The sequence below is a fragment of the Nyctibius grandis genome, chromosome 6 (assembly GCF_013368605.1).
Source record: "Nyctibius grandis isolate bNycGra1 chromosome 6, bNycGra1.pri, whole genome shotgun sequence".
NCBI lineage: Eukaryota > Metazoa > Chordata > Aves > Nyctibiiformes > Nyctibiidae > Nyctibius > Nyctibius grandis.
Window position 1 is genome coordinate 85,923,628 of NC_090663.1, and position 15,282 is coordinate 85,938,909.

At 44.9% G+C, this 15,282-nt stretch overlaps 1 protein-coding gene across 1 annotated transcript in view; it reads right to left on the minus strand.

The window, feature by feature from the left end:
- FRAS1 (Fraser extracellular matrix complex subunit 1) overlaps positions 1 to 15,282 on the minus strand; it is a 147,515-nt gene that overhangs the window by 62,438 nt on the left and 69,795 nt on the right. The window contains exons 16-21 of the mRNA XM_068404195.1: positions 13,770 to 13,910; positions 13,336 to 13,476; positions 12,259 to 12,432; positions 10,409 to 10,549; positions 8,335 to 8,478; positions 1,895 to 2,047 (exon numbers count right to left, since the gene is read on the minus strand). Of these exons, the coding sequence (XP_068260296.1) occupies positions 1,895 to 2,047; positions 8,335 to 8,478; positions 10,409 to 10,549; positions 12,259 to 12,432; positions 13,336 to 13,476; positions 13,770 to 13,910 (894 nt within the window). The remainder of the gene's footprint in view (positions 1 to 1,894; positions 2,048 to 8,334; positions 8,479 to 10,408; positions 10,550 to 12,258; positions 12,433 to 13,335; positions 13,477 to 13,769; positions 13,911 to 15,282) is intronic.

A 15,282-nucleotide genomic window follows, 5' to 3' on the forward strand; every position in this document is an offset into this window, starting at 1 on the left:
GTTGCTGAACACTGGGACACCATTTCCACAGGCTGATTGATCGTTACTTCAGGGTCACGGCGAGGACACCACCATTTGGTATGAGAAGTCAGAACTGGGCTCTCCTGTGTGCATCATTACATCTGCCCACACCAACTTACACCTCTTGCTTTACCACCCAGACACTCAGTCTCACAAGATCCTTCTGCAATTCTCCATACTAACAACCCCACTTACTGCCTCGAGTAAGGAAGTACGTTACTATCTTTTCCTTTCCCCACATTTTTGAAGAGATATTTTTATGTCACCCCTCTTGTTTTCTTTCCCTGTTTCCTTTCCATCCCTTTGTCTCCCACTTGTGCTTCTCAGGCTGGTTGAAGAGATGTAAAATATCACAGTGGATGAGCCAATGTATCCTATTAATTTCTCCAAAGGGGGTACACACTCACAAAATTATTAGCCTTTTATTTCTTGATAGGCCTTTACCTAAAGATTGATGCCATCGTTACACCTGTCGGGCCAAATTAATCATGAGTGAAAGTGGGCAAAGAAATCAGAGAAGTGACTGCATTACGCTGTGCTGGAGACCTTAAAGCTAGCACAGAAAGTACTATGAGCTTTGACAGAGTCTGAATAATGCACAACTTCTTTTAATGAAACCTTTATACCAAAGGGAAGAAATGTTAAATTTCCAGGAAGGCAAAATACCTCTCTCAGGGTTTTTTTCAATGAAATGGCACAGAGCATATTTCATATGTCTCTGAGATTTCATTTGTCAAAAACAGGTAAATAAACACAGAGCTCCCAGAGTGCTTGAGAGAAGCTTCGAAACATTAAGACTGGATTAGGAAATGCCACTTCCTGCAAAAGGAGCATCTGCATCTTAATTCTAATGTGCAGAATTTCTTGTCTTGATTTCTTTCTCTTAAAATAAACTGCAATACCCTTTGCTCAGTGTTAGACACACTGGGCTTTAATGTGTCTTTATCGACCACATAACAAGAAAAGCAACCTACTTCCTCCTGAGGGTCCAAGAAATGTGAAGCAGCTCAGACAATGATCGGAATATGAAACCACACCAAAAGCAAAAGCTGGAGGAGATCCAGGGATAGGTGAAGGCACAGAAGGCTAGAGGATAAAATGTGCTATCAGGGCAGCTTCACCCACGCAGCTGGAGCACTGCATCTATCAAGTGTATATTTTCAAGTGTCAGCATCCCAGAACTGTGCTGGTACCACACCAACTGGAGACGTGGTGATGGGTGCATGAAAAGTCTCCGTTTGAAGATATCATTTCTTGTGCTTAAGGAGCCCATCTCTTCCCAGGAGTGATCTCAGGGTAGCTACCCTACAGAGAACATAGTGTACCCTCATCCCATTCTCTGTGCCACCATCTGGTGGAGTCACCATCTCTGGATGTGTTTAAGAAAAGCCTGGACATGGCACTTAGTGCCATGGTCTAGTTGCCATGGTGGTGTCAGGGCAATGGTTGGACTCGATTATCCCAGAGGGCTCTTCCAACCTGGTTGATTCTGTGATTCTATCTTTGAGAGATGGAATTTACCAGAGAGAAAGAGAGAAAACCTTCACCTCCTCCTCACGAGCATCCTGCTGTCTGGTACTCATTACACTTATTAATTATACCCTAACAGCGGGTTAGGTCCCACTAGCCTCAGCACGTGCTCAGCACTGTCTGTCTCAAAGACCTCTCAGTCTGAGAGCAGACACAGATTACAGGCAGCAAGGAGAGAGTGCTCCCAGCCAACGGGCAGAATTATGAGCCAGGACACCCCCTGCTCCCTCTGCAGTGTCCTGTCAGCTGGACAAAGCTTCTCTACTAAACAGGAGCCATTTCGTGGAACATCTCGTGAGGGTCCAGGTGGTCCCTGTAGGGGATATCTGTAGGGACTACTCACTTTTGCAGGCACCATTCTCCACGTAGTATCCCACAGGACAGTCAGGAACGCAGTGGTCCCCCAGGAGCAAGTGACGGGCGTTCTGGCACTTGAGGCAGATGCTGCCGAGGTCCCACAGGTTGGCCACACACTGATGACACAAAGGGTGGCAGTCTGAAGGAAGCAAGGAATGACAGACACTGTGATCACAGATGGACAAAACAGAACTGCTAAGGGGAAACAACCCTTAGAGCACAACCTGTACAGCTGTATGACGTTCTCCTGAAGTTCTTCCTGTTAAACCTTTCCCACACAAACGAGACATCCATACCCTGAAGAGGCCACTGCAGACCTCAAAGCCAAGCCAAGAGCAGCATTTAGAGTTGCATGTGAGTGCCTCAAAACCCTTTCCTTGTTTCATTCTTCCCCAGCAGCACACAAGCTTGTGTCTCCTGACCCCTGCCTGAACTTAGGCGCTTCAAAAGGTTTTACAACAAGCCTTTTGTATGCACAACAGTACGGTGTAAGGCAACCTGGAAGCCAAATTAATCCTCATTATGGTAATTCAGAAAATTATAAAGGAAATGATGACTGTCTTGAAAGAAATGTAATAATGAGGCTTGATTTCAGTACCTGGCCTCTTGTCAGGTTTCTCCTGCAGGTTCAACTTTCTGCCTTTTGTCTCTTGTGACAGCACTACTACAGATTGTCAGGCAATCTAATTTTACAAGCTGAAGACAGGCTCACATGTAAGTCCAGGGGAATTCTGCATCCATACCTGCAAGAACGTAATAGCAACTGGAGTCTAACCCCAGCCTGACTTCTCCTATACGATACACATACACGATTCTTACCAAACGCTGGTGGAAAAGCACAGATGCAGCTCAGGAATGAATGCAATTCTGGCTCCATCCAGGGATTCAAAGTCCTTAAAGCAGCTGCCTCTTTCACCTCCTGATTTTAGGAGGATAGGGTATATAATCTAGGATTTTAGGGTATATAATCTATCTAGTTTCTGCCCCACACTCCCAACCTCGCAGATGGGAAACAACAGCCAGAGGGGAGGTAAAGGTGAGCAAGAAGGAACGTTATGCTTAAGATAGTGACCCTGTAGGTTCTCAGTCCATCACTGTCAGGACAGTAGGAAGAAAAGCAAAGCAGCACGTGAGGTGATGCTCCCGAACTCAGTGACAAACCTCAGAACCTCCTTAGAGGGGTTACAGCTTCCAGGGGTTATCATACCACAGCCTCTGACTGCCCAGGTGAAGAACTCAATACCCAAGGCATCATCCCATCAATCTTCACAGCCAAAGGTCCCAAACCAGTGCTGACATCAGAGTGGGAAGACCTGCCATCTATCTGTAGCCTCACTGAAGGCAGAAAGGAACATACACACCTCACCACAGAGAGCAAGGACTAAGATAGCATCCAAAAGGCCCTGAGCACCGTATGTGATTTGTATGCATAGGGCTGGAGGTGGGGCGAAGAGTTTATGCACTTATATTCAATAAAATTAACATAAACCCCGTTAGTTTCTCATGCTTCCATGTTTACCTGGCAATATGTCTACTCCCCTTATCGTTAAAATAATACTCCTCCAGTTTAATGTCTTGCTGGAGCCACTGGTCTCTAACAGAGAGTTTAGTGAGATGCATTAAGTAACCAAAGCCACCAAAAGTTTTTCAGTGACCAAGAAGAAAACACACCCCTGTGCAGGGTGAACTGGTTCCATAAACAGAGCATAAAAATGAGACAGAGAAAACTAAGGGTGCCCAGATAACCAGCATGTACTGTAAATAACTACACTCTCCCAAATGGACATTTAAAAAGCTAAGTACCTACAAAACTAGGTGCTGGTGCAGTACAGTTTTCTCTTTACAGCCTCTATGTCTGCTCCTATGTATTGAAAGAGTTCTTTTTCTCAGCTATAGTTTTAGGGTAGATCAGCCTCACCACTCTCTTGCTCCTATGCAAGCCTGGAGATCAAAGAGCACACAACACCAAATAAAAAAAACAGAACCCAAACCACCTTACCTATCACTGGTCTTCCTATAAAGCAACTTTCATTGTAAAGTACAATATAATTACATACACAGATTTCCATTTCCAGAGCTGCTTTACTTCCACAACTTTCTCTTAGCAAGCAAAGAAAACAGCAAACAGTGCCCTTCCCATATGAAAAGTATCTATATACTGTTCCCTTGCCTGTCAAGACAGAGAAGGCTGTTTGGGGAGACAAAATTTTCTCTGAAGTATTTGTGAATGCTCATAAAGGAAACCAGAGGCATTTCTACCTCCCAGTTCCACCATCTGCTAAGCAATCAACCACTTGTACTGTTTAAACACACCTCCCCTCTTAAGGGCTCTTCAGAAAAAAATTTCCTGATGCAAGTTTTGTACTATACTCTAAGGTAAGGCATGAGGTTTACAACAGAGTACTGCTTTAAATCAGTACTTAAAACACCCTGCAATTTCCAGCATGCAAACATTCTCTAGCACCTCACAGTAAATCCAGAAAGAAAATCAGATGGTTGATTCAGAAGGACACCGAGCACTGACCTGGATTTTTGGTTTGATTTGGTTATTGGAAGGGGTTTTTGCCTCTCCTTTAAAAGACCTCAAAGGGAATTTGTCATAAAAACAAGCAAGGTGAAGTGCAACCACGTTTGCAGGGACCTGCCTGCATCTTCTGGAAAGAGTGGGGGCTTCTCTAGGCAGCGTAAGGTGGGAAATCCATCTGGATGGTGCCTGGAACAAAGGAGCCCAGACCAAAGCAGGGAAATGATCTTCCATTTTCCTCCTCTGGCAGCTCAGCTGCTCATTTCTGTAGGAGGTTACACGCCAGTGACTAAGTGGAGCTAAGCCCCCAGTTTCCCTCTTGCTCTGCTCAGCGAAACTCCAGCTCTTTGTGATGATACCAATGTCTCTCTAAGAGTACGGCAACAGCTCATTAATTCTACAAGGAGCTGGATGTATTTCTTGTTGTCAGAGTGTCCCTTCTGGAATTTTAAGAGCAAGGCAGAAAGGCTTGTTACAGGCATCCTCCTGAGAGAGTGGAGACTGCAGCGTTCCCTGAAGCTGAAGTTGTCTTGGATAAGAGGGAGAGAGAAATCAAAGAGCGTTTTCAAACCAGGAAAACAAAAAACACAGAAGACCTGAGACTCAACAGGAGACTGCGAAAGCCAAACCCACATCCCTGTCCATACACTTCAGCTATAAAATAAAACTCATAAATTGAGCATTCTCAAGGAAGACTGACACAGATTTAGTGTGCTTGAACCACAGCTCATTGATCTTTTCAAATTTGAGGCCGTTTTGTCTTTCTTCTGCTTACACCTGAAATGCTTATTTGATAAACTGCTGAAAACAACATCTTTTTTTTTCCTATTAACAAGGCAAATGTTCCAATCCTTATTCAGGTAACATGTCCAATAACACCATTAATTCGCAGGCAATGGTTTTGAGTGACAGTTGGTTTTCTGCATCCTGTATGAAAGATTTTCTCCTGCAGGTCCATAAAGTATGGCAGGCAGCTATAATGCACAGCAGTCCCTGGAACTCAACACAGTTCTGCTTGGAGGGGTGAGAATTAAGAGATAAATGGGAAGATAATTGTAAAAAAATATTGCTTTGGGAAGCAAAGGAAAAAGCTTCGTTAGATCCTGATGCACATCATATATTATGCAAGTGTCAGGGGTTTTATGTTCTCTTTTATGGGACAGCTGCTCTTTAACTGGTAATTAATAACCTGCAAGGGCAAACAGCATTTCAATCAGTGCTGAATGAGGAGAAGGAGTAAAATTTAATAACCTGGATGTGGAGGTCTTTAGCAGAACTGGCAACACACACACATCCTTTGCTTAAACATCAGATATAAATGAGGTTGTAGTGAAGTGGGAGTCGGCCTCTTCCCCAGGCAACTAGCGACAGGACAAGAGGACACAGCGTCAAGCTTTGCCAGGGGAGGTTCAGGTTGGACATTAGGAAGCATTTCTTCTCAGCAAGGGTCATTAGCCATTGGAAGGGGCTGCCCAGGGAGGTGGTGGAGTCACCATCTCTGGAGGGGTTTAAGAAAAGACTGGACGTGGCACTTAGTGCCATGGTCTAGTTGCCATGGTGGTGTCAGGGCAATGGTTGGACTCGATGATCCCAGAGGGCTCTTCCAACCTGTTTGATTCTGGGGTTCTGTGAAATTTGGCACAAAGAGCAACACACTTCAGCCTGCAGATCCGAGACCAAAGCACAACTTTTTCTTAAAGGCAACAAATAAATATATTCCTCTACAAGGATTTTCAAAACTGCATGGAAAGCCTGGAAAACACGTCGCTACTTTGAGAAGACAAGTCTCCAAACAGTGGACCATGTTCATGACCTACAGGGGTTTGAAACAAAGCTTATCAGCTTGCAAGGGAAGGATGCATCACCAGACTGCAATTGCTCTGGAGCCCAGAAAGCCAGGCAAGGCTCTTTGCAGATGATTCATCACTGCCAGCGTAGTGCATATGGAGGTCAAACCTTGCCCTCCACGTTGCCTGAGAGAGCCCATTGTTTCCAGTTTCTGCTCCTCATTATTGCCAGGCACTGACGTCTACCTCATCACCTGGGATTTGGGGAGCACGCTTGTTACTCCATGACACCTCGTCAAACTTACAGGTCACGGCAGTCTAAAAGGGATAATTAAAGCACAAGAGCACGCAGCAAGCAGCAGAGTAAAGCCTCCTCTGAAAGAATCCCAGTTTATGATCAATGGTACTAAGTTTTTCCAATGAAATTTACAGCTGGAAGACCACATTTCCACAGGACTTTTTTCATAGGAAGCATTATGCAAAGTAATGGGAAAATCAAGTGGAAGCAATAAAATGCATGCAGCTATGACGTGACAGGACATTCATAAATACTTTTAGGAAGCATTTCTTCTGAGAAAGGGTCATTAGCCATTGGAAGGGGCTGCCCAGGGAGGCGGTGGAGTCACCATCTCTGGAGGGGTTTAAGAAAAGCCTGGACATGGCACTTAGTGCCATGGTCTAGTTGCCATGGTGGTGTCAGGGCAATGGTTGGACTCGATGATCCCAGAGGGCTCTTCCAACCTGGTTGATTCTGGGATTCTGTAATAAGTATCATTGTAGCCCCTGAAATTTTACAGGGCAGAGACATCTCTTTACCCTGAAATGCTGAATTATTTCCATATTGTAATTACTTGACTGTATGAAACACCTTGATTCCCCAACCTGATTTCTTGTATACCTAAGGATCTGTACAATACTTTTAGGATATTCTCCTCCTCCTCAGACACTTTGTTTCCTCCCTCTCTCTGTCACTGCAGACAAAACAATAATTGTTGTTTAAAAGGAAGATTAAGAAATGGTTCATAAAATTAATCTGTGGAGAGCAAAGAAACAAGTCTTTCCTAAAAAAAACCCAACATATAATGTAAACAAAAAGAAGTCTCTTTGAAGGGGAATTATCTATATTAAACTGAGAACAATAGCCTCTCAATGGATATATTTATAACAGCTAATGCATTTTTCCCTTTTCTTAGGATTCCTTATCTCATTGGGAACTGTTCAGCCTAGATTAAGCCTCACACACCCTATCTTTTTTTGATAAAGAAAAAAATGGCTTGATAAAGCTCAGAACTTGTTGGAGCAGTTCCCAGGATATGTTTATACATCTCTGCATGCTGGATTAAAAGCAATTTTTCTTTTTAAACAGATAAATGCAATCAGTGGCTTCTGATGAGAGGCTTAAGCGCAGGCACTGAGCACTCACAAAGTATAACCCCTACACAGAAATCCTATTACCTCCCAAAAATGCACACAGCAATGATAGCTGTGCCAGTTTTTCTTCAGGGCCCCACAAACTGCTTCTCTGAATCACAAATGTTTCCTTAACTCACTTTATTGAAGCTCTGTGCAGGACCTAAGCAGCTTTTCCTGGCACTGGGTCCCCCAGGCTTGGCTCTACAGTGACAGACAGACAGAAAGCCCACACTGGAGCAAGATACACCTGCCTTACACAATTTGCAGACTTCATGCAGTTCTAGTAGAGATATGTATAGCAGGAGTGGCAAGTGGCTTCGCTACACACTATGCACTCTGGAGAGTCTCCTCGTGGTATGTTAATCTGTGTGACATTTTACTCACAACAGGCATTTTGATTGCTTCCTGGTGTGTGCTCAGGTAGCTGGTTAATGCCACAGAAAGATCATTTCTTCTCAGAATTTCTTCTCAGCAAGGGTCATTAGCCATTGGAAGGGGCTGCCCAGGGAGGTGGTGGAGTCACCATCTCTGGAGGGGTTTAAGAAAAGCCTGGACATGGCACTTAGTGCCATGGTCTAGTTGACATGGTGGTGTCAGGGCAACGGTTGGACTCGATGATCCCAGAGGGCTCTTCCAACCTGGTTGATTCTGTGATTCTGTGATCATCACACCGTACAACCCACGCCATCACCTCTTACTTACCCACGCAATAGCCCACCAGGTTGAGGTACTGCTCCTCCTTGCAGCTAGTCCTGCACTTGCCACTAGCCAGAGTGGCATGGGGATGGCAGGTTACGCACTCCAGATCAGAAGGGCCACGGCACGTCTTGCAGGATGGATGACAGGCTGGGTGAGAAGATCAACACTGGTTGTTACGCTCCTGGTATAGTCCACCTTAACCATCTCCCCTCCCCACAAAGCTAGCCCCTATAATAATAATTTTTTCCTACAAAACACAGACATAAAGTGATCTAATAGCATCAGTGACTGCAGAGTTGTGGTTTGGAAGACTCTTACACCCTCATTTTAAATAAACAAGATGAGAAATGAGTTGTCAATTTAAAAACATGATTTGTTCTCTGCATTAATCAAGGTATAGATCTATATAAAATATAAAACATAAAGAGATTTGCCCTTTTATTCCTCCCTTCAGCATATGCTTGTGCACATAAGAGAGAGAGTGGGATGCACAGGGGAGATAAACTGGGATTGTACGAACATCACAGTGGCGTGAGTTTGATATTCATGAAAATCCAGGAACGATTTCTGCACAAAGCCCTCCCAAACTGAAACCTACAAAACCTGGATGCCACACCAGCTCATTAGCTATTCTGTCTGCTAAAAGCTCAACAAAAAGATTACAGGGAAAGTGGTTAAGATTGCTCAAAAACACTTCACTCAGACTGCTTTTGTATCCTTTCACGTGTAAAGACAGATGCTGTATTTCCAGGATTTCCACGCTACAGATCCAAGGGAGACAGAAATACTACGGCTAATGATCTGTAAAAAAATTCTTAAAAACTACTTTTAAAGCTTTTCTATGAATAAAAGCACAGAACTTCAAACATCTCCCACCTCAGGACCCCGCAGGCTATGTACAATTGCTCACTCCCCACGGGGGAGCTGGGCATTTTGCAGCTGCTAACACGTCCTGTCCCACCACCTTTCTCAGCTTCTCAGAAATAATGCTCAGGAATTCAGCGTTCAAAAGGAAGAATTAGTTTTCTAGACACACCTGTATTAACTGAGCTTCGCTGTTCAAAACCTGCAGGAGATCTAAGCTGGCAGCATACAGAAATATGCCACTTTCCTGATGCTGAAATGTTGTTTCTAAGACATTTACATAATGCAACGTTCAGCCGTTAGCTCAGCTCTAAGGTGGCAGCGCACAACCTCAGAATTGATGAATCTTTACACTGGCCTGCCAAAGAAATGTGTTTATAGAGTTGTTCCTTGGGTGAATAAATGGAATAAATACAACAATGGCCTTCAGAAGAGGTTTCTTTCTCTAAACTTGAGGTGACCAGTAAATTTCTCCTAGTGCCAGAACAGACACATGGATGCCTGACCCAATGAATCTATCATAAAACAGCACACAACTCTCAGATGACCTTGAACGGACTGATCAGCTTTCAAACACCTGCATTTCCTCACCATTTTCTGTGACAAACAGGATTTAATCTCTGCAGTCATCCAGAGGGTCAGCAGTCACAGTCATCTGCTTAGGTGAGATCAAACAAGCTGAATGAAGGCCACTTGCTGACTGGTGGGCCAGGCTGAGACACAAATAATGCTGTCCCCACTACCTAGCAGGCCTGTTCCTAGATGTAACAGCTTTTCTCCTGCACCTGCAGAATTCCTTCCTGCTAAACCCAGCCCAGATTAAGAATAAAGCTAATTCATAGGGACAATATGCTCATCCAGCCTAATAAAAGCAGACCATTTTTCAGTGCTGACCAGTAAAGACCTCTTTTGCCACAGTGTGCTGGTTAAGAACATCATCCAAGCCTACTGCAACGAAATGCAAAATACCTTCAGGGAAACAGTCCAGAGGAGCAAAACTGATTATAATTTATGATTCAATGTGTATACCTCTCTCCCATTAGGAGGAGATTCCATTTCCTGAAATTAGATTATCCTGTTCTCCCCTGAAAACACTTAAATAGCCTCACATAAACCCGACAGCATCTCTAATTACACTGAACAATGCATCACAAAACGTGCACGCAATGAAACGCAGCGGTATCAGCTGCAGGTGCCTGCACTATGCACTCACGGTAGCAGCGATCTCCGTGGTCAAACAGCCCCTCTGGACACTCAGAGAGGCACCTGCCTTCAAGCAGGACGTGGGAAGCCAGACAAGAGGTACAGTCCTGAGAAGTGTTCCCCACGCAGCCTGCACAGGAGGAGTGGCACTCTGCAGGGAAGGGAACAACAAGACAGAGCAAGGCAAATTAGTTGTAGCTTATCTTGGTTGTTACTGTTCCAGAGTATGGCTAGATTGCTTTCTCCCCAGTGTATAAAAACACAGAGATATTTCTATGGTTTGGTGAGAAATTCACAACTACACAGGTAAAACCTTCAAAACCAGCATTTTAACCTACATATGAACGTGCTTCTGCTCTGCAGAGATACTGCAGGCATGGCACACATCTCTTGGGCGTCTACCTTTTCAACAAGGTGCAGCTACAAACTCTGCATGAGTATCTTACACGGGTAGCTCAAAGTTCGAAGTCTTGAATCTTCACACCCTTCTGCAATAAATCAACCTACTATTTTAATGTCATTACTAACAAGGCAGAGCTAATAACAGGGAGGGCTGTGCCAGCATTCTTGCCCAATGACATAGCACTGTCACCGAACTCTGCTCAGGCTTGTTTGTACAGCTCTGTTCACCCATTTGAGGCAGTGGTATGAGGATTTCTTCACTCAGTTTCTATACCATAACCTGGACTCAGCCAAGAAAACCCATTACTTGCCAAGGAACGGCCACTGTGTGGACTGGAGGTTCTACACTAATGCCTTCAGGAACCTGTCCAAAGCACTGGACCCTTTCTGGTCTGTTTAGGTCACTGTTAAAGACAATCATTCCACCAAAAAAATGCCACTTCTTCCTTTTTAAGATCCCCTAAGGCAAAAACCCGAGCTTGTACAGACTGTTTCCATCAAGCTGAGATGAAGTGATAAAATCAAAATAAATGGATTTAAAATTATGTCCACTTCTAGAAGATGTTTGTCGAACGGGAAGAAGCAGCCATCAGTAGCATTGTTGCTATTGTTATTACTATTACTTTACTTAAGTGCTGTAGAGTCGCTGTCTCTGTGACTGGTCTTTCCACTGGGAAATCATTGCCATTTCTGAAAGTATCATTTTTCCTTAGGGTTCGGGTGGGCTGTGTTGGCACAAGCTGTTCACAGCCTAACCTCTCAGCCTGCTTCTCTCTGCATGATTTTCAAGGTATCACAATATGTTTGCTGTGCAGATAGCCACACCGGTTGCCACAAGCTCTGTACGGCCAAACTGGCTTGCTGGTCCACCCAGTAAACATTCTTTACTGAAGTCCACACCAGCTGCCTCTCAAAGCAGTGGGAAACCACATATATCCCCAGTGTAAACCACATTAACCTCTTTTCCAAACTCTAGCCTTCATGGAAACGCTTCCCACTTGGTATTTCAGGTGCTGCAGGGCACGTATCAGAAGAGCTTCCTCAAAAGAAAAGCCTGCTGTGGGGATGTCTTGACCAAAGGCTAACGAGGAGACAGCTCAGTCTTTTCTGAAAAGGATTTAAGGATTGATCCTGCTTCAAAATAAGTCAGTGGTAAAAATCACACGCTCAGCTTCAAAATGAAGAGAAAGCTGAGCTAAGCTGTGCAGACTTGAACATAGTCATCTTAAAAAAAAGTACCTGAATCCTTTAGTCACAAATGATATGTAGATTTTCCCCGCAAAGTACCAGCACATGCCATTCTGAAAGTTACTGATTTTAAACATTCATGACTGTCACAAGGGAAACACAGGAGCTCAAAGCAAGTAAGAATCATTGTACAAGATCACCCCGACCGCCTAAAACCCAGCACAGCCCCGTGCCGAAGGCTTTGAGCAGCTGTCCCCGTCCTCCACTCACGCTTGCAGACTCCTGTGCTGTCCACGTAGAACCGGGCTTGGCAGTGAGAGAGGCACAGGCCACGCACAGCTCCTTCCACGGGCTGGGGAGGCTGCAGGACGTCCTCCGGCACCCTGCACCGCAGGCACTGAGAGGCCCCGGGGCCAGCACAGGTACGGCAGGATGGGTGGCAACCTGTGCACAGGTCAAGAGAGCAGTCAGAGCCACGGCTCCGAGGATGGCTTTCTCAGAGAGATGAACAACGCCCAACAACCACCAAACCTGGGCATCTGGTGGTGAACATGAGACAGAAAGGGGAGAAAACAACTGGTTGGGGTCTGCTTGTTCAGCCCTCTTTCCAGTTTGGTATTGCTGTAGACACTCTGGTACTCCAAGAGCTAGCAAAGAGCAGCCACTTTGCAGCAACTCACAAGCTCAGAAATCTGTTCCATTAACAGACATGGTGCTGTATTTTCTATAATGGAACAGGGATTTTAGAAAAATACTTTGATGTCTTTCCCCCCACCCCCAAGCAACAGCTCTTTTCTTGAATAAAGCTGATGAACAAATTATATTGGAAAAAAACCTGCAGTGCTGTGCCACAGGCAGTCAATTTTCCTCTAATTCCTGGAACCGCAACGGTGAACACAGTCTCACTAGGAGAGACAGCCAGAAATGGCAGTCTGAAGGGCTCATAGGAAGCAGAAATTAATCTTCCTCATTTTCAGGTTTTCCAGTGCTGCAAAAAATGACCTCAGTCATAGCAAACCTACCAGGTGCGTGTAGAACTTCATCCACGTCTTAACTCATGTCAAGAAAAACTCAGAAGCAACGTACCTTTATTTCAACAGCACAGAGAAAAAAAAAGGTCCCCAAGATCACTAAATCCTGAGGGTGGGAATGCAGAAAGTATTTGAGAAAAGTTGCTTTTTCTCCAAGTAGAAAACAATCAACAGGCAAAGACAGGAGTTACTCATTGAGCAGGTCAGCGTAGGATAAGGGATCAGCATCGTAGCTGGGTACTCCGAGCACAACACGACAAAAGCCAATACAGATACACTGCTTTGCTGGGGAACTTACTCCAAGTACATAACTTACCCTTGCAGACATTGTGATCCTGGTAAAAACCCTCTCCACAGCCCTGCAGGCACTGGCCCCAACGCAACGCCAGAGGAAAGGAACAGGAGGTGCAGTGTGTGGCCAGAGGTCCCTCACATGTGGAGCAGGAATCATGACAAGCTGGTAAAGAAACAGAGCACACAGAGTTGAAATATCCCATTTTTTTCTCCTTGAGAGTGGTGTTGCTGACTACAGCCTCCTCCAGCCAACAGGGAAACCTGCCAGCTGGCATGATATTCAGCTACAATCTATCACAAGTGAACTAAATAAAACAAAAAAAAACAAATTCCCTGTCCCCACTCGCACTTGTGTGCTCTTAACATTCCCTCCCCACAGGTAAACATCTGGGGAAAAGGAGACAACACGTGGAGGGTGCCTTGAGAGCCTTAGAAAAGGGCAAATATGCCTCTTACCTCTGCATCTTCCGTTGCTACTTGGGAAATATCCATCTGGGCACTCTGAAATGCACTTCCCATCGTGTAACACCTTATCCGAGGCACAGGTCAAACAGCGGGGTTGGTCTGGAGAGCATGTTTCACAGAACTGGGCACAAGCTGCCAAAGAGGAGAGCTTGTTAATGAAATGCACTCAATAAGCGAAGAACAGAGCCATCAACCTGGCCACAGAGGTAAAATAAAGTCAGCCAAACCATGCCTTGTCCTTTCTTGGTCAGAAAGGCACCTTTAAACCTTCCTCTCCAGCACAAGCAACCTCTCCCACTTCCCTGGAGTAAGCAGTGACACTCAGAGGCAGATGTGTGAGTGCAGACAGGTACTCACTGACCTGTATCCCGCCTAGGACTCTGAGTAAGCACAAATACCAGCAACAGGTCTACACCAGCGCTCCCTCCGCTCCTGACACAACCCCCTCAGCTCATGGAGTATGTTTTTCTTGTTCACCAACAGTCTGTGAACAGGGAGCACCATTCTGAACAAAACCGTCTCATAAATCTTTACCTACCTTTGTACAACAAGCACGAGTTATCAGACTGTTCAGGAAGTAAAAGATGGGGGAAAAGTTCATCAAAAAAATTCTAATTCCCCCCGTTCTTTTCTTCAAGTCAAAGTTTTAAGCGTGAAATGCATCTAAAATCAAGCATGATAATGTTTCTTATCAGTTCCCGTGGTCTATATTCTCCCAGGCAGTCAGTTCTGAAGTTACATGACCTGCTGTCTAAAAGCACTACGAAACTGTGGCTTCCCCAAGCCAGCAGCACTATCGCTGCTGTATTTGCAGAAGGGCCAAGCATTTTCCTTAACCAATTTTTGTTTCTTTCCACCAGTCAGACTCCCTTTAGAACAGCTTACAGCTCTCCAGTTGGGTACCCAAATGCATGGTTTTGCTAGAAGATGGAAGGCCTGAACCCTGGAGGTTGTGAGGAACAGCTACGCAGTTTTGAGAAATCACTGGCAATAAAAATCAAAATTATGGCCAAGCTGCATCTAAGTTAAATTTCCTTCTGAGCTTAAATGATTTTCAGCTACAGATGTAAGATTTCAAGCCTACACACTTCAAAACACAGGTGAGGAACGTTTGCTGGTACAGACACCAACCAAACTGAAGGGGAGCCTGGTCAAAGTGAAATTCATTCGGAAGTGACCAGAATAGCAATGATTTTGCCAACACGCTCCAGGTGCTAAGCCCTCTCTACAAGCTGAGGCTCAGCCAGACCTCCATGAAGACAACCCCTGCGTCACTTCTACTGACCGTGCTGGACAGTCCTTCAAAGCAGGTGGAGGTGGCTGCCAGCAGAACCCATTGGACCTGAATGGTTGAGGCAGATTTTAGATTCTTCATTTATTTGAGATTTTTTTTCCCTGTTTGACTTAGGTCTTTCAGTTCCCTCCAGCCACCTCTTCCCCTTTTCTCAGCAAACCTTCCCAGCTCCCAGGTCTCATCTGTTGTGCAGGTATTAGCTATTGTGAT